At 41.7% G+C, this 25,675-nt stretch overlaps 1 protein-coding gene across 2 annotated transcripts in view; it reads right to left on the bottom strand.

The window, feature by feature from the left end:
* The window catches only part of LOC105750080 (zinc finger protein OZF-like), a 51,533-nt gene extending 26,216 nt beyond the window's left edge, over positions 1 to 25,317 (bottom strand). The window contains exons 1-4 of one of the 2 annotated variants that reach the window (XM_031964048.1): positions 25,235 to 25,317; positions 24,635 to 24,776; positions 22,210 to 22,333; positions 16,165 to 20,124 (exon numbers count right to left, since the gene is read on the bottom strand). In XM_031964048.1, the coding sequence (XP_031819908.1) occupies positions 19,991 to 20,124; positions 22,210 to 22,333; positions 24,635 to 24,667 (291 nt within the window). In that variant the 5' untranslated portion in view covers positions 24,668 to 24,776; positions 25,235 to 25,317 and the 3' untranslated portion in view covers positions 16,165 to 19,990. Of the gene's footprint in view, positions 1 to 16,164; positions 20,125 to 22,209; positions 22,334 to 24,634; positions 24,777 to 25,234 lie in introns of those variants that run through there. The other variant, XM_031964045.1, reaches the window with a different exon arrangement.
* Between the last annotated feature and the right edge of the window lie 358 nt (positions 25,318 to 25,675).

The raw sequence follows: 25,675 nt of genomic DNA, 5'->3' as shown, positions 1-25,675 counted from the left end.
GGAAAAGTAGTAGCATCAGGGTTACTGATACAGGCTCCTAATAGGCAATCTGGTGATAGTCGCCCAGATTCTGACTCCCAACAACAGAATCCAGGAATATTCTGGACCACAGCTGTGATAGCTGACCGACATGCTCACTATCTATGTAAATGGCATACCACTGTAAGAGTTGGTAGACACAGGTGCAAATGGTACAGTCATTAGAGGTGCCAACTGGCCCAGTCACTGGCCAAAGATTAAGGCAGATCCCTATATGTCTGGTATAGGAGCATCTGGAGTTAGTGCTATCCCTTTGAGGTGGACATTTGAAGGTTAAACAGGAATTTTTACTCCTTTTGTAGCTGAAAAAACCCCCATCAGTCTATAGGGAAGAGACATTTTACAACACTTAGGATTACAAATGAGTACTTTGGCTTTTTAGGTAGGGCTGCTGAGAAGGCCTCTCACCTGTTCCTATCCAATGGAAAACAGATATACCAGTGTGGATAAACAGTGGCCCTTAGCAAGTGAAAAGATTCAGGCCTTAGTAGATATAGTACAGGAGCAACTTGACCAAGGACACTTACAACCTTCTCTAAGTCCATGGAATTCCCCAGTATTTGTTGTAAAAAAGAAATCTGGAAAATGGAGGATGTTGAGTGATTTAAGGAAAGCAACTATGGGAACTCTTCAGCCTGGACTTCCATCTCCTACTCAATTGCCTAGATAATGGCCTCTTTGGGTTGTAGACATTAAGGATTGTTTCTGTTCTATCCCTCTGGATAAGGAGGATATGAAAAGATTTGTCTTTTCAGTGCCCAGCATTAACTTAGCTGAGCCTTATAAAAGATATGAATGGACAGTTTTTCCACAGGGAATAAAAACTAGCCCTACTATGTGTCAAATGTATGTGGCTGTTGCTCTTACTCAGTAAGGAAAGCATTTCCAAAAGTAATGTTATTACATTACATGGCTGATATATTGGGATATGCAGCTGAGGAGCAAATGTTAGAAGCATGTCTACAAAAGACAATAGAAGATATTGTCTTCTCAGCTTTAAACATCATTTATCTTTCTGCCAGGATTTCTCTGCTAGGAACTTTCTCTTTTGCCAGGACCTTGTCGCTCAGAAGTCAGCCTCTTGCAAAAGCTGAATTCTCAGTGCCAACGATAAACTTTGTTTTGCCAGTCTAACTTTTTGGTTTCGTGAATTCTTTCATGAAGAACCTGTGCCAACCAGAAGAAGTTCCCACAGTTCTCTGCCCCATGCTCATCATCAATGATTTGCTATTTCACCCACTCAAAAATAAAAAAAATAAAAAAGGAAAGAAGGGGGAAGTCTTAGGCCATGCCTGCACACAGATGCCCTCCTGCCCCCTCCTGCCATCCTTCATGATCACAGCATATTAGGAAGAACAGAAATAAACCCAGGGTCCAGGAAGTAGCCCCTGTACCCCAAGGGACTCCCAGCATGCCCTAGGGCTCAGCAGTCCAGGGTCCAAGGCAGAGCAGGTCTTCACTTGGAGGCCTTCTTTGACACAATGAAGACTTTATCCCGATTCCTTTTATTCTTGGCTCTGTCCATCCCTCCTTTCCAGCAAGTTCACAAGCCTTTGGGGATGAGCTGGGGATAGAATGTAAGGTTCCATACAAGAAAGAGACCCGGATGCGCTTGGAAATTTCTGATGGAAAAGTGCATGTAGAAGTTTTGTGTTAGATCACTTTCATAATTACAAATGAGGGCTCGGTCCACTCTTCTCCTGAGTGGGGGACTGGCCATCAGACCTGTGCCCTTTCCCCCTTCCCCCCTTCAGTGAGGGGGGACAGAGAGAACCCTGCCCTTGCTCAGTTTGATGAAATTTCTGTAACTTTGGACATTTCCCCCATGCTCATTCCTCCATCCATTGAAGGGAAGTGAGCTTCCCACCAAGTTGCCCACCTGAAACAAGGGTCTCTAGCCTAAATTCGCCCTTTTCAGCCCCCATTGATAAGGTAGTAAAAACCAAGTATTTGTTTTTACTTTTCAAATCCGCGCTGGTGCTTTTTAGAGCAAAGTCCTTTCCTTAATGCTGAAGATCAGTGGGTAAGAGGCTGTATCAGGTTCCTCCTGCTTGGGGGAGCAAGGAGCTCCTGGGAGGAATTAAGGACAATTCTGGCTAACTGCAAATTTTCTGCAAATGCTTATTTCAAAGTCCATGCAGCAAATCCATGTCCTCCTGTGTCCTGGCCGTGTTGTAGAATCAGTGGGATCTGTAGCTTTCTTCAAATGCCCAAAGCAGGGATGTCTTTGTACCCTCTGTCCAGTGCCGGGGCAGTGCCTGCCCCGTCCCCAAGTTCATCGGCCGTGAAAAGAAAGCCTGCCCTGAGACGGCTAGCGGAGACCTTCTCCTAGGCCATGAGACCCTGACATGGTATTGGGCAACTGGAGAGCATTTCCTTTAGACTATAACTAATATTATTTCTCCAGGTTGAATCCAGGGATGGATGAGGATCGGGATATCAGAAAGGCCGGCACCTGGAGAACCCACAAATGCCTGGGACACATGAGCCCAGGCCCCATTACACATTTTCTCCATCCACTTCTACAAACCTCATCTCCCTCCAAAAGAATTGAGCTGGTACCTGATTAATCACCTGCCCCCCCATTTCTCTCTTCTCTCCTCAACATCTGCGTCCTCATGGAAGGGAGAGCAGACCATGTGGTTCCTGAGGCACAAGGATGGCAGGTGATTAGGAAGGAGGCCAGGGGAGGACTGAGGCGGGGAGGCTGTAGGGATGGGGGAGGTCACACCAAAGCTGAGGATCGTCCAGGATGCCTCTGGCTTTTTGTTTTAACATCAGTCCAGTGGGAAAGGAGAGGGATTCCAGGGTCCAGGAGGATGCTGGGCTGTAGAGTGGGACTTTAGGGCACAGATTGACACCCATCTTCTAGGTGCTGGAGCACAGTGGGAATCACCTTGTTCTTGGCACCTGAGCTAGAGAGGAAAGGCAACAATTGGGGAGGAAATAACCCCAAAAGGCGTGTGCACAAATACACACAAACCAGTACCCCTGCTTATGCAGATGTGTAAATACACACACACACACACACACACTTTGTGTACTTCTGTATCTGCTGGACTTCCTACTAAAGCTTAGTGCTCTGGTGAGAATTCAGAACTTCTTTGTAATGTGCCAGAACTCTGAAACAAGGATTCTTACAACAAGGTGCTAACTCATTGCAATTGATAAGACAATAGTTATCTAGTTTAGCATGGTGGTTAATAGTTCTCTAGTTCAGTACATGTACTTAGTACTTAATATAGTTCTACAAGATTCACATCTATGATGATGTAATTATAATAGAGTATATAAGCTGGGAAAAACTCAATCAGAGACATTCATTCCATCTCCGACCTTTGTGGTGGCTGGTCTGTCCTCCTTCATTTCTCCACTGAGACCAAGGCCTGTTTGAAGGACCTCTGGAAAGCTAGCCCAGCCCCAGAAAGGAGACACACTGTGAAGGAGACAATAAAGAATTTGGACTTTATCCCTGGTTATTCTCATGGTGATTACTCTGTTGAAACAAAAGCTGGTCCCAAGACCTTCAGAAAACCAACCAGAACATTACACTTCTTTAGGGCTATTCAAGGACACTCAGGGATTCTAAGGCAGGGATGGCTTTCTAACCTTGGGAACAATCAACCCAAAGGCCAGTTCAGCTGCCCAATGCTGGGGGAAAGGCCACCCCGGGTAAGCATCCTGGAGGGGCAGCTGGGATCCGGTTCTGAAGAACTTTTCAAAGGAACCCCAAAGCTGTTATGAGAGGCCCGGGGATTTCTTGAGTGGGGGTGCAATGGGAAAGAATGAACTTAAGGCCTTTGGGAACTGATTCCCCATAGCTGACATTTTTTGTTTATTTCTTTTCAAAGCCCATGCAGTTCCTCAAGTCTTTCCAGGTGCTTTCCTGGAGAGGTCCCATGAGAGGAGGAGGCTAAGAGGTTGAATAAGTACTTTCTGCCTCAAATGCTAATGAGTTAGGAAAAGGATTCAGGATCCCCCCTCCCCCCCAAAGAGTTGTGATCTAAAGGCTGCCACTGTGCTTGAGAAAACTCACACTGAAATGGACTAGACAGTGGTTATAAAGAAAATTTAGTATTTTATGACATGAAACACTAAAGGTACCAAGATTATTTGAAAATTATGATTAATACTCCATGGGTTATATTTTCCTCTAAATCAGCTTCCTATAGGAAAAGGGTGAAGGATTGCCAATTGGGAATCACCAAGTGGTTCAAAAAAAAACTGAGAAATGTCAATCTAAACAGACTAAACCACTGCAGAAATCGGGTGGCTGAAATTCATTTTCTTCAAGTCTCTTTAATGTGCACACAGTTACTTCAACTGGTCTTAAATCAGAGAACAGGGAACTCTCCTCCAGTTCCCCAAGTACTGGTACCAATCACATAATATTCCAGGGAAATCTCTTAACATTTTTCTGTCCATCCTTGTTGGGGGCAGGAGACAAATTTAGACAATTACAAAAATGAGGGCAGAAGAAACAAAGGTAAGTTGTTGTTTTTTTTTTTAAGATATCACATCATTTCCATATACAACAATACCTGTACCTCTTCCACCCCAGCCTCCTCTCTCACATCTGGACTGATGTTATATAGCTGCTTTTTATCAAGCAGAACAGACTTCCTAGAGGCAAAAAACCATCTGTCCCACTGCATAATACACTATCCGGAATGATTATTTTTTTTTAAATTAATTAAGCCTTTTTATTTTCAAACTATTTGTATAGACAATTTCCAGCATTCACCCTTACAAAACCTTGTGTTCTAAATGTTTTCTTCCCTTGCCCAGCCCCTTGGCAAGCAATCCAATATGTGATAAATGTGCAATTCTTCTATACATATTTCCAGTTATTTTGCTGCACAAGAAAAATCAGATCAAAAAGGAAAAAGATGAGGAAAAAAAACCAAAATGCTCAGGTTGGAGAATGAGCTTGATTTTCACTGTGTTGGGGGCTGGGCCAGTCATCTCTTTCTGCTTCCCTCCAGCAAGGCCTGGGTATGTGGTGATGACTCCTGGCCTACTGGGATGGGCAGACAAGCCTCCCATACTGACATCACACCTGATGGAGCTGAAGAGAGCTTGGTGGACTCCACAGGAAGGGAGCTTCTGGCTTGTAGCTCTAGCCTTGCCAAGGCCGATGACTTGATCCTCAGGGAGCTCAGTGCTCTTTTCCACAGGCAGCTGCATGTGGCAAAGCCTGGCTCCTGTACAACATCCAGGGCCCTGAGCTCATGATGTCACATGTTCTGGCTCTCAGGAGCTGCAGAAGGAAAAATGTCCTAGATCCAAATCTTCATGTTGGAGTCTATCCAATCACAGCCAATCAGAGGCAGGAAGAGTTTGGCTCCTGCAAGGATGTAAAGTTCAAATACAGGCACCAGGTGGGTCCTATCATCCCCAGAGTTGATCACAACCCCAGGGGTACGGCCAGAGGCAGGGAGGCAGACAGGCTGGATGGCAGTGAACATGGCAGGGGCTTGAGGGTCTCAAACATAATCTGTGACATCCTTTCCTTTCTTTAGGATCAGGAGGCTTCTGAAAGCAGCTCAGGGGGCTCCTTGGTGGTCTTATGGAATACAATATAGAAAGCATGGACCCAGCTCTCTACAACTCTCCAGTTGGTGACTACTCCATGTTCAGTCAGATATTTCAGGGTCAGAATTCCTCCCTGGCTCTCACTGTAATCCCCCACTGAGTCTTCTTCCCAGCCCTCACCCACCACCACACTCCGATGTCCCGGGTGCCCAAAATGGAAGGAAAGACATGCCAAAGGGTACTGCCTCTTGCATGTTCTCTGCCAGAATAGAGTTTTTTTTGTGCTGCCATTAAGTATTTGGTAGTCAGCTTAGCCGTGGACCCCAGCCTTTGCTGAAAGCCTTTCCTCATTGAATTTTTAATAAGCTTTCCTTCCAGTGTGGATTGTCCCATATACAGCCAGGTGGGAACTCTTTTTGAAATAATCTCATGTTTATTATTATCATAATAGTTCTCTTTAGTGAGCATTCTCTGATGTTTACTAATCTTGGATTTGTAGCTCAGTGCCTTTCCACATTAATTTCATTTATAAGATTTCTCTCCAAGGGGGATTCTCTGATGTGCAGCTGGAAAGGACCTTTGTGTGAAATCCTTTCCTCAGTAACGACATTCAAAGTGTTTCTCTCCAATGTGTGTTTTTTGATGTTCAACAAGATTTCACTTCTGTGCAAAAGCCTTTCCACACTGAATACTTTCAAAAGATTTCTTTCCAATGGGAGTTCTCTGGTGTCTAGCAAGACAGGCACGTGTGTAAAAACCTTTCCACATGCATTACATTAAAAAAGGTGTCTCTCCCATGTGGATTCGATGATGTATGCTGATATCTCCCTTGGATGTGAAACACTTTTCATATTGATTACACTTATAAGTCTTTTCTCCTGTGTGTATTCTCTGATGTAAAGAAAAGATGATTCTCTTTATGAAAGTCTTTCCACATTGATTAAATTTACGACGTTTTCCTTCCTGTGTGAATCCTCTGATGTGTTGTAAGGTTTGTCTTTTGTGTAAAAGCTTTCCCACACTGTGTGGGAAATTACATTTATAAGTTTTCTTTATAGTGTGGATTCTCTGATGTTCAGTAAGACTGGCACTCCAATGTGAAATCCTTTCCATGTTGATTAGATTTATAAGGTTTCTTTATACTGTGGATTCTCTGATGTTCAGTAAGACTGGCTATTGCTATGAAAGCATTTCCGTATTGATTACATTTATAAAGTTTTTCTCTAGTGTAGATTCTTTGGTGTAAAGCAAGACAAGAACTCTTTGTGAAAGACTTTCCACATTTATAAGGTTTCTCTCCAGTATGGATTCTATGATGCTTACTAAGAGTGCAACTAGATGCAAAAGTCTTTCCACATAATTACTTTGAAAAGGATTCTTGCCAGTGTGGAATCCCTCAGGTATAGCTAGAAAGAAATGCTGCGTGAAGATCTTTCCACCTTCATTATATTTATAAAAGTCTTCAGGATGAATCTTCTGAGATTTATCAAGGTCTGAGTTCAAACTATGGGCCTTCCCACACTCACCAAATAAAGTTTTTTTCATTCCAAGGTCAAGTAAATATTGGGAAGGAAGAGATGAATGATGGGATGACATTGCTTGACACTCACTATAATCATCAGGTTGGTTTCTTATGTGAATTGCCTGCTGAGTAATGAGCTGAGAGGTCTGACTCAATGCCTTTCCACCTTGACTACCCACACAAAACAATTTCCCATTAGCATTTTTCTGATGTCTAGTGAGGTCTGAACTCTTACTGAAGGGCATTTTCCATTGATTATCTGGATTTATTAGTATTTCAGCAGATTTCGACTGAGAATGAAAAAGCTCTACCTGTTCAGGAAAACATTTCTGATATTCACTATCCAGAAGCCAGTTCTTCCCTGAATTCACTTTCTTATAGTAATTTAGGAAAAAAGACTGCCTGAACCTCTTTCTACTTTCATCCAATTCACAGTCAGATTTCAGGTTATCTACTTCAATTTTAGAGGCATGGATTTCCCTTAAAGTCAAAGCACAGGGACCATCCTTAATGAATCCTTGCAGGTCATGTTCTTCCCCAAAAAGTCCCAGCTTTCTCATCTTCTCATTTCTTTCAATGTTGGGCTCTACATCGAAAAAAAAAACAAACCTTCAAACACAGAGGGGGAAAAAAAAGGTATACACAGATAATTAAAAGAAAAGCAATGATGACTTAAGACTTAGGTAGCTCATATTCTTCTCCATACTAACTTCAAAAGAGTAAAATTTCATCAATATAGTCTTGTAGCAAAAAATGGCATTTAATAGACTTTGTCTCTGTAAGGAGAAGAGACCTACAGGATGTGAAAGTGACCTAGTAGATGGACACAGCAGAGTACTTGCCCTTGAAAACAAAGAGCAGCAATAGGCCAACATAACAGCCAGATTCAATATCAACAAAGTAAACTGATTCATCATGGGAGAACAGTTTGTTTCTAATTTGTTTTTAATTCTAACCTTGTTGCATCAAGGTTGGCAACATTTCAGCTGAAAAGGACTGGGCAGCTTTCAGAGATTTGTCAGACAGTACCCCAGTTACTCATCTGGGACAGAACACTGGGAAATATCCAAACTGGTCTGATGCAAATGGTGGGCAAATTCAGATGCTATGGTTTTTGTGGACTGCATTTACAATGCCTGAAAGCTATTAATGGGCCAAAGGCCTAATCAAGTGAAGCTGAAGTACTCAGTGCTGATGGAGTCACATTGATAAGTGATACCAACAGGATTCTGGAGAAATGGGCCGAACACTTCTGTAGCACTCTGAGGAGACCATGGGTGTTAGGATTCTTACAAGGTGCTAAGTAAGTGGCATTGAGGAGAAAGTGGTTAAATCTAGTTTAGCATTGATTTATCCTACAACAAATACTAGTTTCCTAGTGATATAACGATTTGTGTATACTCAGTGTGGGATATATAAGGAGGTGCTGGCAGGGCCAGGAAGGACAAGCACACTAGAAACTCTCGTGGGAGGAGACAGCTTCATTCCATCTTCCACCTTTGTGCTGGCTGGAGGCTGAAGCTGGAAGAGGCAAAGGACTAGCAGCAGGAGCTCTTGGAACCAAGGAGAGAGATAGGCCTCTAAGAAAGGTAACTAGGCCCCAGGAAGGTGACAAGACTTAAAAGGAAAGAGTAAAGGATTTTGACTTTTAACTCCTGGCTGCATTTGAGGTGATTATTGAACCTGCTCCCAGAGAACATTAAATTTTAGAGAAGAACATTACACATGGGTATTACCACCTCACACCTATCATATCACCTAAGAAGATAGGAAAAGTTAATGAGGAATGTGGGAATGGATGAGGGAACATGGGATGCTAATTCACTGTTTGGGATTAGGTTGAAGGGGATATAAAACTCTGCATATCCTGTGATTCAGAAGGAACCCCACTGGGTCTGAATACCAAAAATATCAAAAACAAGGGGAAAAGACCCATACGTACAAAAATAACTGTAGAACCTCTTTTTGTGTGGCAAAGAATAGGAAAATGAATAGATGCTCATAAATAGAGGAATGGCCAAAGAAACACAGAAATTGTCTAAAGAAAAAAAATTTGGCAAAAATAGATTTGGCAAAATGGCAAAATGGAAAAAAAAATGAAGAAAAAAAAAAAACAACACAACTCCCTGAAAGTGGAATTGGTGAAATGGAAATGGAAAAAAAAAATCCAATCAAGAGAACAAGTCATTTAAAAGTTCAATTGGCCAAAAGGAGATAAAAAAGCTAATTGAAGAAAGAAATTCACTAAAAAGTAGATTTGAAAAAATGGAAGTGGATGATTCAATGAGACATCAAGAATCAGTCAAATACAAACCCAAAGACCCCAGCCTTTGGGATAAGAATTCATTATTTGACAAAAATTGATGGGAAAATTGGAAATTAGTATGGCAGAAAGTAGGCATTGACCCATACTCAACACCGTACACCAAGATAAGGTCAAAATGGATTCATGATCTAGGCATAAAGAATGAGATTATAAATTAATTAGAAGAACATAGGATCGTTTACCCCTCAGACCTGTGGAGCAGGAAGGAATTTGTGACCAAAGAACTAGAGGTCATTACTGATCACAAAATAGAAAATTTTGATTATATTAAGTTAAAAAACTTTTGTACAAATAAAATGAATGTGGACAGCATTAGGAGAGAAGCAATAAACAAGGAAAACATTTTTACACCTAAGGGTCTTATAAAGCCCTCATTTCCAATATATATAGATAACTGACGCTAATTTATAGGAAATCAAGCCATTCTCCAATTGAAAAATGGTCAAAGGATATGAACAGACAATTTTCAGATGAAGAAATAGAAAGTATTTCTGGCTATATGAAAAGATGTTCCAAGTCATTATTAATCAGAGAAATGCAAATCAAGACAACTCTGAGATAGTACTACACACCTGCCAGATTGGCTAAGATGATAGGAAAAGATAATGATGAATGTTGGATGGGATGTGGGAAAACTGGGACACTGATGCATTGTTGGTGGAGTTGTGAATAGATCCAACCATTCTGGAGAGCAATTTGGAACTATACCTAAAAATTATCAAACTGAACATACCCTTTGATGCAATAGTGTTTCTACTGGGCTTATATCTGAAAGAGATATTAAAGAAGGGAAAGGGACCCACATGTGCAAAAATGTTTGTGGCAGCCCTGTTTGTAGTGGCTAGAAACTGGAAATTGAAGGGATGACTATCAATTGGAGAATGGCTGAATAAATTGTGGTATATGAATGTTATGGAATATTATTGTTCTATAAGAAATGACCAACAGGATGAATACAGAGAGGCTTAGAGAGACATATATCAACTGATGCTAAGTGAAATGAGCAGAACCAGGAGATCATTATAGACTTCAACAACAATACAACATGATTCTGATGGACGTGGCTCTCATCAACAATGAGAGAATCCAAATCAGTTCCAATTGATCTGTAATGAACAGAAGCAGGTACACCCAGAGAAAGAACGCTAGAAAATTATTTCAGACCATAACATAATGTTTCCACTCTTTCTGTTACCGTTTGATTGCATTTTTTTTTCCTTTTCAGGTTATTTTTTACTTTCTTTCTAAATCCAATCTTTCCTGAGCAACAAGATAACTGGATAAATATGTATGCATATACTGTATTTAACATATTTAACATGTATGGGACTACCAGCCACGTAGGGGAGAGAGTGGGGAAAGAGTGGGGGGAAGGAGGGAAAAAGTAGGAACAGGTTTTGCAAGAATCAATGTTGAAAAATTACCAATGCATATTTTTTGTATATAAAAAGCTATAATAAAAAAGTAAAATTTAAAAAAAAATACAGTATCAAAAAAAAAAAAAAAAAGGATCAGTGAAGCAGAAATCATGGTTTTCCTGGCAATAACCGCATCCCCTATGGCTCCAGCTGTTGAATGGAAGTAAATGATTCATTTTAAAAAGGCTACAAGTAAAGAACAAAGTGGATGGAGAATTGGAGAACCCAGAGGACCTAGCCCCACTCTGTGTAATCATCCTGGAGGGGCAGCTAGGGCCCGATTTTGAAAAGCTGCCTCTGTGCTTGAGAAAACTTACATTGAAATGGACTGGACAGTGGTTATTTGACTAAAGGAAATTTAGTATTTTATGGCATGGACCATTAAGGGTATCAAGATTATTTGAAATCCATGATTAATGTTCCATGGATTATATTTTCTTCTAAACCAGCTTCCTAAAGGAAAAGGGTGAAGGATTCCCAATTGGGAGTAACCAAGTAGTTTTTAAAAAAAAAAAAACAGAGAAATTAATATCTAAACAGACTAAACCACTGAAGAAAGCAAGTGTCTAAAATTCGTTTTCTTGAAGTCTCTTTAATGTGTACAGTTATTTGAACTGGTCTTAAATCAGGGAAGAAGGAACTCTCCTCAAGTCCCCCAAGTATTGTTCTTCCGTTTCCCAAGACCTTACTTCCTCAGTGTTCTGTTGCAATAGTACAAGTGGTCCTAGAAATCTTTGTCCCAGAATGTAGGAAGAGTGTGGGGGTAAAGGATATAGGACTCTCTTTTGGATGAGAACATACAGGTAGAGGGGAAAGGGCACATTGAAGCCTGAGGCCTCAATTTCAGACAGGAGGTGAGGGAGACAGACTTGTTCCTTGCCTAGAGTTACCGACTATGAAGCATCAGTGCCAGGATGGGGCCTCAAGTATTGCCTGATCTAGTGCCCTGTTCATTCAAGTAACGGCTCTCTTCAAAATGTCAATTTGACTTAAATGTCTTTATGTTTTTGCCAACAGAACTATGAGACCAGGGACCCAAGGAAAGATAATCATAAAAACATCCAGGATTTCCACAGTGATTGCATGTTTGCAAAGTGTTTCATAATTATTGCCCAATGTAATCCTCATCTCTATCCTGGAAAGCAGATGCCCTTGTACTCCCCTTCTACAGAAGGGGAAACTTAGGCAGGATCAGGTTACATGATAGGCCAGGAAGGACCAGAGAAGGAATTGGAACTCAGGCCTTTTGGTTCCAAACACAACATTTAATCCATGATGCCACTGAGTGGTGAAAACAAAGATTACAGAAATTCATGTCCAGTTAGAAAAACATTTATACAGGGATATTTTGTACCAGAAACCAGAAAGTGAACACCAAGTAATTGGAGAATGACTGAAGAAATCATAGTCTATGAACTTCTGTAGAGGGCCAGGAGGTAAGACTCCATTCCAGGTTTTGAGTCTTTCAGTAACTTGGCTCACCAAAACTCCCTTATTGAAATAGCAGAGACTGCTTGTCAATATAATCAATTAATTATCTAGGGACTGAAGCAAAATGCAAACTCTCATCTTTGGATTAAAAGCTAACCTTTGAATTTAGGACAGGAAAGAATGTCCACAAGAAGACTAAAGGAAAAAGCCACATGAGATAATGACATAATAAACTTTACTCTGATGCGGATCTCAACTATCTACATCTCTAAGTAACCAAGATCTGGGGCTTGAGGGGCTTAATCATTTACACATAGCAGAATTTTGTTACGCTATAGGAATTTTAAAGGAGTATACTTTGTATCCCACCTATGAGCATTTGAAGTATATATATTTGTGTCTCTGATCAATAAACTTCCAACAGTCCATAATCAGGACTTTTTCTCCTGGCCCCGGTATGTCACATCCTTCATCTCACTACAACAGCTGGACTCCAACAAACGTCAAGAACGAATAAGGAGCACTAACAAATATTAGGATTTGCAACAAAAACCATTATATCTACTGAGTTTAATGCACAGTGAGAAAAATGATTTACTGGGGACCCCCACTCAACCCTGAATCAGTATTAATCAGTCCAATATGATTTTATGGTAGACAAGGATTGTTCCTGATTTTTCATTTAGTAATATTTAATGCTAATGATAAAAATGAGTAATTCAATGTTGCAGGAATTACATAGGAATGGACCTTCTGTTGGAGGCTTTAGGCAGACTTCAGGCTTGTATATAGAAACTATTTCCTTAACAGGCATGAAGCCGACTTCCCTAACTTCACTACCATGAGAATTACAAGAAGTCTCTCCATCCTGTTTCCCTATAGGCCAACCTATCATGGTGGAAAGCCCCCAAGTTCTCCCTGAAATGTTCTTGGGGATGTGCGATCTGTACTTGCCCAACCCCAGGAATGGTTCATCCATCTTCTGATCACTGAAAGGCCCCATCTTCCCTGGCCTAAGCCAAGGGACATCACCCAGCTTATGACCATCTAATCAGTGGATAGATTTCCTGCACTGGCCATCCTGAAACCCTCTGGCCTGAGTGTATCCATATTTTACCCAATGGACTTTACAGTAACCAATGAAATGCTTTTCTACTGATAGGATACTTGTATTCCTGTAACAGAGCCCTGAAAGGAGGTGGCACCTCAGATGGGAGAGCCAGGTCTGGGGTCTGATTGGTTAGAGAGCAACCAGACTCCTCTAATAAAGGGTTTGGGCTCAGAACTCTGCCTCAGTTTCTCCTGTAGGCTGTTTTATGTGATTCCCCTCCGTTCACAACAGGATGGAAATTGGGCTATTTCATGAATATTCATTCTGTTCAAAGTCTACTGAAGGCTGTTCTGCAGAAGGAGGCCTTTTGTGAATGAGATCCCCAAGTTACATCTCCAGTAGAATTTCTCCAAGGACACCCAAGTATTAGTACTAGGAGAAGCCCTTTCTAAAAGCATGGCCTTTATCCATCTTCCTTCCACTAGAGTAAGGTTGTCTGCTGATCCTCCTCCTCTAGGTAAAAGCACAGGCACAGGGACCTATTTCTAAGACTTTTCAATGAATCCTCAGAGAGAAAGTAAGACATGATCTCTGGTTGAAACCCTTCCCCCATGAGTGCCCAGGGACCTGCTGTTCAACGTGATCTCTCCCATAGGGAAAAAAAATCTCTTCCTACTTTCATCCAATTGACAGTCAGAATTTCAGTTATCTATTTGAAGGTTAGAGGCATGGATATCCCTCAAAGTCAAGGCACAGGGACTATCCTTCATGAATCTTTGTAGGTCATGTTCTTCTACAAAAATTCCCAGCTTTCTAGTCATCTCATTCCATTCAAACTTGGGCTCCACAGTTGAAGAAAATGAACCATCAAACACAAAGGCACAAAAAGGGATACACAGGTAATTAAAAGTAAAAGCAATGATATGTTAAGACATAGGTAGCTCATGCCCTTCTCATTATTAACCTCAATAGAAAAAAACTTCATGGATAAATTCTTGTAGCAAAAACTGGCATCTAAAAGTTTTCTCTGCAAGGTGAAGAGAGCTACAGAGATGGACACCACAGAGTACTGGCTCTTCAACAGAAGGGGCAGCCACAGGGCAAGATGACAGCCTGATTGAATACCAACAGATTTAAGTGATTCTCTATGGGAGAGGAGTTTGGTTGTAACTTGGAGGCAACAGGGTTTGCAATATTTCAGCTGAAAACGACTGAGCGGCTTTCAGAGATTTGTCATACTCTACCACAGTTACTCATCTGGGAAAGAACATTTGGAAATATCCAATCTGGTCTGATGCAAATGATGGGGAAATTTAGATGGTATGAAACAAAAACTCAGAACTCTACAAAGCCTGCAAGTAAGTTGCCTCAATCACTTAAGAAGCCAGCTTTTAACTCCATCAAAAGCCAAATGTAAACAAAACTTGAGAGATTCAGAATTCTGGGCTGAGTAAGAAGACACATAAAATTCAGTTTGGTGCTGACTGCTTTTACAATGCCTGAAAGCTATTTAGGAAACAAAAACCTAATACAGTGAACCTGAACTACTCAATGTTGATGGAGTCACATAGAGTAGTGATACCAACAGGATCCTGGAGCTATGGTCCAAATATTTCTGCAACATTCTCAGGAAACCATGGATATTACCACTTCACACCTACCATATTGCCTCAGATGACTATGAACAATGTTGGTAGGGATGAGAGAAAAGTGGGATGCTACTATACTGTTGGTGGAGTTGTGAACCTGATCCAACCACTCTGGAGAACAATTTGGCATTAGGCCCAAAGGGATATAATACTGTGATTTAGCAGTAAACCCACTGGATCTGAATACCAAGTTAAACACCAACAAGGGAGAAGGATCCACATGTGAAAAAAATATTTGTAGAACTTCTTTTTATATGGCTAAAAATAAGAAAATAAATAGATGCCCATCAACTGAGGAATGGCTAAAGAAAAAGAAATGATGAAATAGATTTGGCAAGATGGAAAAAGAGAAGAATTCCTTGAAAAAAAGATACTGGTGAAATGGAAAAGAGAATTCCCTATAAATGCTGATGAGTAATGAGAATAGAGTTCTAACTGACAGCCTTCTCACTTTTATTCACTTATAGAAAGCATTTCTTCAGTATCACTTGTCTGATGGCCACTGAGGTCTGAACTCCACTTCACAGCTATATTCCATTGATTACCTGGAATCAATGGCTCTACCTCTTCAGTGAAGCATCTCTTGTATTCAGGACATTGAAGATAATCACTTCCTAAGGTCATTTTCTTACAATCACTTAGGATAGAAGACCATCTGAATCTCTTTCCAATTTCGTACAATTCAAAATCACTCTTTGGATATCTATCTACTTTGAGATTAAAATCATGCAATTCCTTCAAACTGAAGTCTCACAGACCATCATCCATGTATCTTTGCAGGTCCTATTCTTCCACAAAAAATCCCAGCTTTTTACTCATCTCATTTACTATGAACCCAGTTTCCATATCTGAAGATGACAAACATACATACAAAAAAAACACACACACACATATATAAACACAAATAGCAATGTTACATAAGAGTCACTGCAGCTTGTCACCAAGTTAAAGATACAAAACTTCATAGGTGTATTCAGTGCAAACAATGGCTCTTAATACCCCAAGTCATTTTTCAGAAGATACAGATTAGAGGCACCGAGGTGGTGAAGTGGATAAGCATCAGCCCAGAAATTGGGGAGAACTGAGTTCAAATCTGGCACAGACACTTTACATTTCCTAGCTTTGTGACACTGGGAAAGTCAATTAAACCCAATTGCCTCAGCAAAGAAAACTAAATGACTAAGTATATAATGATAAAAATAAAAGGAGATTGATAGCGTGTGAGATGTGCATGTCAAAGTATTGGACCAATAAGATACATATCTTCCCCCAATGAAATATACACATTCAGCAAAGACAGGGGCCCAAAGTCAAGATGATTACCAGATACCAGGAGATTACAGTCTTGTTTTTGCTACTTTAGAAGGAAAACTGAGCCAAAACACAATTGAAAATTGTAGAGAAGATAAGGAGTAGACAACTTTCAGAGATTTGTCAAACAGTTTCATATTTATTCACCTGGGGAAAAAGTAAACATCCAAATTGGTTTGATGAAAACAATGGGGACATTCAGAAGGTATTAACTGAAAAATGAGAACTCTACAAGATTGCTGCCCAATGCTGATGGAACTACATTGATTAGTGATAAGGATATGATAATGGAAGAGATGGGCTGAACTTTTTCATAAAGTTCTCAACACAGCACCATCAACCACTGTTGAAATTATTAACCATAGATTTAGGGTTATTTTCCATTCCTCTTTAGCCATTCATGAATGGATGGCATCTCCACAGTCTCTAGTTCTTTCTCAGCCAAAAGACAGCTAACAATCTTTTAAAACGTATAAATTGGCTTCTTTTTTTTTTTTAATTGCCTTGGCAAACAGACCTTATAGTGGATTTTGGAGTGAAAGAGTATACACAGGTTTATAACTCTTTCGTCATGATTACATATTGTTCTCCACATTAAATGGATCGCTTCATAATTTCAGCAACAAGGGATTGCCCCGAATGCAATATCAAAATGGTGTTTTTATTTGTATTTCCCTTATTAATAATAAATTAGAATATTTTCTCATATGGCTGTAAACAGTTTTAATTTTGTCATCAGAAACTACCTGTTCCTGTCTCTTTGAGTATTTGAGATATGAGATCTTCTTCTGAGAAGTTTTCTCTAGAACAGGGCCCTTTCTCTTCTCTTTCAATTACATGACCCTACAGTTTACTGTGCTAGAGTGAAAACCCCAGCCTAAACCAGCTGCCCCTGGGTTTGCTCTTGGCTAACATAGCAGAGGCTGCCTATAGTCCCTAGTCCTTCATTTGGGTCAAATCTCTACCTAGGGAGATGAGGTCCTTCCTAAAATCCTATTAAGGGCTGGACAACTTCTGGAGTTTTGGTCACTTTTGCTGTACAAAATTTATTATGAGAATTTTATTTTTTGTTTTAGGGGAGATTCTTAGGGAGCTAACTATTTCCTGTCCTATTGTGTCTAATATTTAGTTGGAATGGAGATGAGAGTGAAATGGTTCCACATGGAATACATGGAAAACACTTCTCTCCAGTGTCGCTATTGTGATGTTGAGCAGGACTCTTCATATGAAAGGTTTTCCTCATTGAATACAATTATGTTTTTTCTCCAGTGTGGATTGTCTTATATACAGCCAGGTGGCAACTATTTCTGAAATCATTTCACATTTATTATTATCATAATGTTTCCCCTTCGTGAGGATTCTCTGATGTTTACCAATCTTGGATTTGTAACTCAGTCCCTTTCCACATTAATTTCATTTATAAGATTTCTCTCCAACAGGGATTCTCAGATATGCACTTAGAGAGGACCATTTTGTGAAACCTCCTCACTGACTTCATTCAAAACGTTTCTCTCCACTGTGGGTTCTTTGATGTTCAACAAGATTTCACTTATGTGCAAAAGCCTTTCCAAACTGAACACTTTCAAAAGGTTTCTTTTCAGTGTGAGTTCTCTGGTGTTTTACAAGACAGGTACTGCGTGTAAAAGCCTTTCCACATTTACTACATTCAAAAGGTTTCTCTCCAGAGTGGATTTTCTGATGTCTGTTAAGAACTCCCTTGCATGTGAAAACCTTTCCACATTGATTACACTTAAAAGGTTTTTCTCCTGTGTGTATTCTCTGATGTTCTACAAGAGTGTAATTACATCTGAATGCCTTTCCACACCGATTACACTTATAAGGCTTTTCTCCTGTATGGATTGTCTGATGTACAGCAAGATTTCCATTGGTTATGAAAGCCTTTCCACATTGATTGCATTTATATGGCTTTTCTCCTGTGTGGATTCTCTGATTGTTGTGTAAGACTGTAATTATATATGAAAGTCTTTCCACATTGATTACATTTAAAAGGTTTCTCTCCACTGTGGATTTTCTGATGTTTGCTAAGAGCTCCTTTGCTTGTGAAAACCTTTCCACATTGAACACATTTATAAGGCTTTTCTTCTGCGTGGATTTTGTGATGTTCTGCAAGCACATAATTTCTTCTGAAAGGCTCTCCAAATTGATTGCATTCAAAAGCTTTCCCTCTCATGTGGATTTTGCAATGTTTTGTAAGATAGAAATTATATCTGAATGCTTTTCCACACTGATTACATTTATAAGGCTTTTCTCCTGTGTGGATTCTCTGATGTTCGACAAGCTTGAAATTCTTTCTAAAAGCCATTCCACAGTGATTACACTTAAAAGGTTTCTCTCCAGTATGGATTCTTTGGTGTAAAGCACGACTGGTACTGTATGTGAAAGCCTTTCCACACTGATTACATTTAAAAGGCTTTTCTCCTGTTTGGATTCTCTGATGTTCTACAAGCATATAATTTCTTATGAAATCCTTTCCACATTGATTACATTTAAAAGGCTTTGCTACTGTGTGAATTCTCTGATGTAAAACAAGACTGGCTCTCCTTATGAAAGTCTTTCCACACTGATTACATTTATAAGGTTTCTCTCCAGTGTGGATTCTCTGATGCACAGTAAGACTGGAACTCTGTGTGAAAGCCTTTCCACACTGATTACAATTAAAAGGTTTCTTTCCAGTATGGATTTTCTGATGTACAGCAAGATGTGCTCTCTTTATGAAAGCCTTTCCACAATGATTACATTTAAAAGGTTTCTCTCCAGTGTGGATTTTCTGATGTCTAAGATCTCCCTTCCATGTGAAAGCCTTTCCACAATGACTACATGTATAAGGCTTTCTCCTGTGTCACTTCTCTGATGTACAGCAAGATTGGATCTCTTTATAAAAACCTTTCCACATTGATTACATTTGTAAAAATTTTCTCCTGTAGGCATTCTCTGATGTTCAGTAAAACTGACACTCTGTGTGAAAAACTTTGCACATTGATTACAATTAAAAGGTTACATTTAAAATCTCCAGTCTGGATTCTCTGATCCTTAGTAAGAGTGGAACTAGATGCAAAAATCTTTCCATAGTAATTAATTTCAAAAGGATTCTCCCCAGTGCGGATTCCCTCAGGTACAGCTAGAAAGAATTGCTGTTTGACGATCTTCCCACCTTCATTATATTTATAAAACACTCCAGGATGAATTTTCTGAGATCTATCAATGTCTGATTTCCAACTATGGGCCTTCCCACACTCTTCAAATAAAGGTTTTTTCATTCCAGGGTCAACTGAATATTGGTAAGGAAGAAATGAATGATGGGATGACATTGCTTGACATTCATTATATTCATCATGTAGCTCTCTTATCTGAATTACTTGCTGAGTAATGAGCTTAGAGGTCTGACCTTTCCATCTTGACTACCCACACAAAACATTTCCCCATTAGCATTTTTCTGCTGTCTAGAGAGGTCTGAGCTCTTGCTGAAGGCCATTTCCAATTGATTATCTAGATTCATTAGAATTTCAGCAGCCTTTTCCTGGGAATAAAAAAGCTCTTCTTGTTTAGGAAAACATTTCTGATATTCACTATCCAGAAGCCAGTTCTTCTCTGAATTCATTTTCTTATACTGATTTAGGAAAGAAGATTGTCTGAATCTCTTTCTACTTTCATCCAATTCAGTTAGTCTTTGGATTATCTACTTGGATGTTACAGGCTTTTGAGGATTTCCCTCAAAGTCAAGGCACAGGGACCATCCTTCATGAATCTTTGCAGGTCATGTTCTTCCACCAAAAGTCCCACCTTTCTAGTCATCTCATTCCATTCAAACTTAGGCTCCACATCTGAAGAAAATGAACAACCAAACACAAAGGCACAAAAAGGGATACACAAATAATTAAAAACAAAAGCAATGATGACTCAAGACTTAGGTAGCTCATGCCCTTCTTTTTATTAAGCTCAATAGAATAAAACTTCACGGATATAGTCTTGTAGCAAAAACTGGCACTTACTAGACTTTTTCTCTATGAGGAGAAGAGATGTACAGGATGTGAAAGTGACCTAGGAGATGGACACAGCAGAGTACTGGCTGTTGAACAGAAGGGGCAGCAATAGGCCAAGATAACAGCCAGATTCAATATCAACAGATTAAGCCGATTCTTCATGAGCGAATAGTTTATTTCTAACTTGGAAGCAGCAAGGTTTGCAACATATCAGCTGAAAAGTAAGGGACAGCTTTAGGAGATTTGTCATATGGTGCCCCAGATACTCATCTGGGACAGAACACTTGGAAATATACAAATTGGTCTGATGCAAATGGTGGGGAAATTCAGATGGTATCAAACAAAAACTCAGAACTCTACAGTGTCTGCAAATTAAGTTACTTCAATCATTGAAAAAGCCAGCGCGAATTTAACTCCCCCAAAAGCTAGATGCAAACAAAACTTGAGAGAAATTCAAAATTCCTGGCTGAGTAAGAGGCCACATAAAATTCATTTTGGTATTGACTGCTTTTGATGTGGGAAAACTTCCTATCTTTGATTCCCAAACCTCTCTAGTTAATGCAATTACCCTGTGACTCACAAATCCTGGTTCCTTTGAATTCCAATAGAAGATCCAGACCTGTCCTAACCCCATCCAGATCTGAGCCAACTTTGGGGCTACACCCAAAAGCCCCTTGAACTAAGTCTCCTATTAAAGGGCCACGCTGGGAACCCCTCTTTGAAGAGATTCCAAACATGCTAGCCATGCGAGGACCCTCTATCCACTGGACCCTCTGTCCGGTGCCTTCCTTATCTCTACCTTCACCTATCTCCTTACTTCCAAACCCAATAATAAACCTCTTTTATCAATCTAGCTCTCAGACCAATAAATGCTTTTACTGGGGACTCACCCCGCTACTAGACCTCATTTACCGCCATATCCTTGCGCCAAATCCAAGGGGATTGGAGGGGAACTGTTTGACTCCCTGTACCCCAAACCTGCCACTAGATGTCAACTAAACCCTAATCTCATTTAGGTACCCCAAATCTAGACCTCAACACTTTTACAATGCCCGAAAGCTATTTATGGGCCAAAAACCTAATAGGGTGAAGGTGAACTACTCAGTGCTGATGGAGCCACATTGAGTAGTGATACCAAGAGGATCCTGGAGAGATGGGCTGAACACTTCTGTAGCACTCTCAGGAGATCATGGGTATTATCACCTCACACTTACCATATCACCTCAGATCACAGAAAAAGATAATGAACAATGTTGGAAGGTAGGTTGGAAGGGATGAGGAGAAAGTAGGATGCTAATATGCTCCTGGTGGAGTTGTGACCGCGATCCACCATCTCCCGGAGCACCTGGGCACAGTCTCATGACATGTACCCCGCATAATCCCGCAATCTCAGCAACCCACCCGGGGTCTCGAACACCAACGCAGAAACAAATGATAAGTTCCCAACAAGCAAAAAAATACATGCAGAACCCCTAAAAGTAAAACAAATGGCAACAAACAGACGCCTCAACAACCGAGACAGATGTTGCCCCAGACGGTCCCTCAAACCCCCTTTAAAAAAGGAATTTAATCATCAACGTTAATCGGACCAAACTGAAACAAACAATGCTGCAGCAGCTGTTCACCGCGCCGAACCGGAAACAGCTTTTTAGAAATGACCAATGCATATACAAGAACCGGTATTCAAAAACCGGCGTTTTCCCGACAAATGAACAAGTAATCGCGGTTTCGCATCACCCAGCTGCCGAAACGGGTGAAATGACCACCCCTGGTACAAGAGAAGAACTAAGTGGATGAAGAGTTGGAACACCCAGGAAAACTAGCACCTAAGGCTGAGATGCACCAGAGTATGCATCCCTTCTCTCCTGTTTATGCTGTATTTGGACTGACAACTAAAACCAAGAAAAAACAGGAAATGGTCCTTACCCAGGGACAGCAGATTCTGGACATTCTCCAGCGTGACCTTGTACAGCTCCTTCTGAGAAGGATCCAAGAGCCCCCACTCCTCCTCAGTGAAATCCACCATTACATCCTTGAAGGTCACCAACTCCTAAACCATCAAAAGGCACAAGATTTTGAGCTGAGACTCTACAATCTGTCTAGTCCAACCTTCATCAACCAAGAGAATGAAACTGAACCAGAATTGGGATTTCTCTTAAAAAAAAAAAAAAAAATCACATGACCTTCATAACTGTCACAGCCAACACTTTACAACCAGGCATTAAGGGCCCAATGGATACTGAGAATAGCTTTTCTGTTTGAAATAAGAATTACAATGGAATACTAAAAGCTTGTAAAGGTTTCTTAAGGTACAATGCCTGTCCTGATGAAAGGAGGGAAAATGTTGGTGACATATCAGTGAGGTAAGAGAATGTGTGTAAGAGAGACAAGGGGAAGGGAAATTCCTCCCAATCAGAGGTGTCATAAAGGGACATGTTAAGGAAATTCTAAGAAGAGTTTGGGAGAAGTTGAAGAAGAACTTTATATTCTACATCAACAAAACATCAAAAACCTCAAAATGGATCGCTGGGAAAAGAAAAAACAGCAAAAAAAAAAAAAAAAAATTGGCTAACTTCCTGAAATTCTGAAATATTCTTATCTAGATGAAAGCAAGAGAAGTACCCTAGAGATATATTGCTCCCGATATGTGCACAACGGAGTACTATGAGACTGCTTGCAGCCAAGTGAAGCAGCATTCTCTACTCTTACACTGAAAGGCTGAGGTGACACGGGACAGGATAGTCATGGTCAAAAACATTTGCTCTCTTTATTTTATGATGGCCTTCATTTGTTTGTGGAATGGATTCAATCACTTCAATATTGAATTATTGAAAAAGAAAAGTAACTATGGGGAAAGGAGAATTTCCTTACTTACTGGGAGCAATTGTCTTCCTTGCAAATAAAAATCCCTTTTTTTTCCTCATTTTGATTTTCTTGAAAACATCTGACTCATCTACTTCTCATGCATATTTCCCTTTTAGCTTAATTTCTGTCTAGTATTACATTGGTGAGCAATTGAATATAACCTCATTTGAGTTGAGACTTAACTGAGTAACTTCCATGCCAGGTGGAATTGGAGAATTTTCCTAAACCACTTCATTTACATTCTATAGACCTTGAGTCAAGGCTCTGAAGATTTTTAAGACGTGGACCAGAAACATGGCAATTACCTGCTAAAAAGGCCAAAGAGCTTCCTACACACACACACACACACACACAAATTGATAGTTGCCTTAGTTCATTTCCAAAGAAAAAGCTGTTAGTACTACTATTAGTTTCAAAGCTAAATAGACCTAATTGCATGAATAAATAAGTAAATATTTTAAAATAAATGTTAGTGTAATTCTTCATTTTTCAATATCTTCATTCCAAGAGGGTTTGCTTTCCAACGACACCAATGGAACAGGTTTAAGGAATTACATTTAAATGACCATTGAGCAGAAAAGAATCATTAGAGTCACAATCTTATAAATTCCTGAAACTTGTCAGCAATCAAAGCAAATTCATTCAGTTGAACCTGGATATTGTAACAAAGAAAACCATTTAATCGCTTAGCAATACGACACTAGAGTGATTACAATCAGATTATGGAACAGAGTCATTCTGATCAAATCCATATTGCCTTAATGCCCAATTTTTAGAGTACTTTTCATTAAGGATCTACCTATAGAAGGTCAAATATCCCGGTAGTCTAAGGGGAGAACACATGGGACTTTCAATGAGCTCCCGGCTCATGGCTGATGCCACAGAAGGAGCCCCAAAGCCGGGCCAGGCTTCTCCCAACCTTCTTCCCCTCCTCCCCTGGACCCAGGGACCCCGAGCTCTGGCTGAGCCTTGACCAGGACCCTCCATCCCATCACTGGCATCCAGGCCCCTCTCTCACCCTGGGAATGTCCTCCCTCCTCCCCAGGCTCCTTCCCATCTCACCTTCTGAAAAAAAGAGACTTCCCTGGCCCCCAAAGCGGTGGAGCTTCCCTCTGAGAGTGCCTCCCACCTACACTGTGCAGAGCTTGTGTGGACAGAGCTGAGGAGATGCTTGTCCCAAACTGGACTGTCAGCTCCGGGAGGCCGGGACCATTTGGAACCTTCCTTTGCCTCCCCAGTAGGTTGGCAAAGTGCTTGGCACCAGGAGCCATTCTCAGTGCTCACTGACGGGTCCTGAGACCTGGAGGAGAGGACTCAGAGCCCTGGGAGCCGCCGGGTGGCCTGAGGGGCAGGAAACGGGCAGCGCCAGGGGACGATTCCTGACATGACAGGGAGGCCTTCTCTGTGACAGGAGGAAGCTTCCGGGGCTCTCTTGGGCCCCCACCCCCGATGACGCTGCTCAGCTCCGGGCAGGGACGGCACTCACCTGGCGCAAGGGGCTCTGGCTGCCAAGAGCCATCGGTCTGGTTCCGGGCTTGGGTCCTCTGCCTGCCGGGCTGGGGGAGGGAGAGGGAGCCCAGAGGGGGAGGCCGCGGTCTGAGGCTTCTCTGCCCAGGCTGGATGCGGACCTGCCCATAACGAGAGAGAGACAGAGAGAGAGAGAGAGCGAGCTCTGAGGGCAGGGGCGGTGGGAGAGGCTGCTCCCCAGGAGGAGGCCGGGAGATCTCAGAGAGAAGGAGGCAGAGACTCACCTGTGGGGGCAGGGAGACCTCCCAGAACCCAGCACTGCACATTAAGGTTTCCCACACTCTGGGGGGAGGAACAGCCCAGGGAGCATGAGCCCTATGGGGGCGAGGTCACGGGGCCTTCCCCGGAATCCCCGGCAGTCTCGTGTGGCCTTGGCCAAGACTCTCATCCCTGTCTGCCTCATTTTCCCCAAGTGGAACCGGGGCCCCTCCCCCATCTCGGCCCCCACAGGTGAAATCCCTCAGGGGTAAGCCCCGCCCCTCCCAGGTGCAGCCGCACCCACGCACACGCAGGTACCCCTCCCCCACGCGCGCCCAGCTCCGTTACACGCCCCACTCACAGCTACTACTTCTCGGCGGGCATCGCTCCCTCGCTCCCCTCGCTCCCTCGCTCCCCTCGCTCGCCTCGCTCCCCTCGCTCCCCTCGCTCCCTCGCTCCCCTCGCTCCCTCGCTCCCCTCGCACATGCGCAACAGCTTTGCAAACTCGGGAACTGGCGCCGAAGGGGCGGAGCCTAGAAGGACAAGGGAAGTCCCCGACGGCGCCTGCGCACAGAGGCCCTTCCTCTGCTCCCTCTCCCAGCCCGCGGGAGCCGGGACAAATAAACGCGGGACCCGGGAAGCGGCGCCTGCGCCCCGGGGCGTCTGTTCCCGAGCCTGTGCGGAGGAGCTGGGGGGGACACGTGGGGTCCGGGCGGGAAAGAGACCCGGATGTGATGGGAACTTCCCGATGGAAAAGTGGCCTTGGAAGTTCTGTTTTAGCTCAGTCCCCCCTTCTCCTGAG

Source organism: Sarcophilus harrisii, chromosome 3 (genome assembly GCF_902635505.1).
Source record: "Sarcophilus harrisii chromosome 3, mSarHar1.11, whole genome shotgun sequence".
Taxonomy (NCBI): Eukaryota; Metazoa; Chordata; class Mammalia; order Dasyuromorphia; family Dasyuridae; genus Sarcophilus; species Sarcophilus harrisii.
The sequence above is the reverse complement of the archived record's forward strand: the minus strand, read 5'-3'. Positions and strand labels throughout refer to the sequence as shown.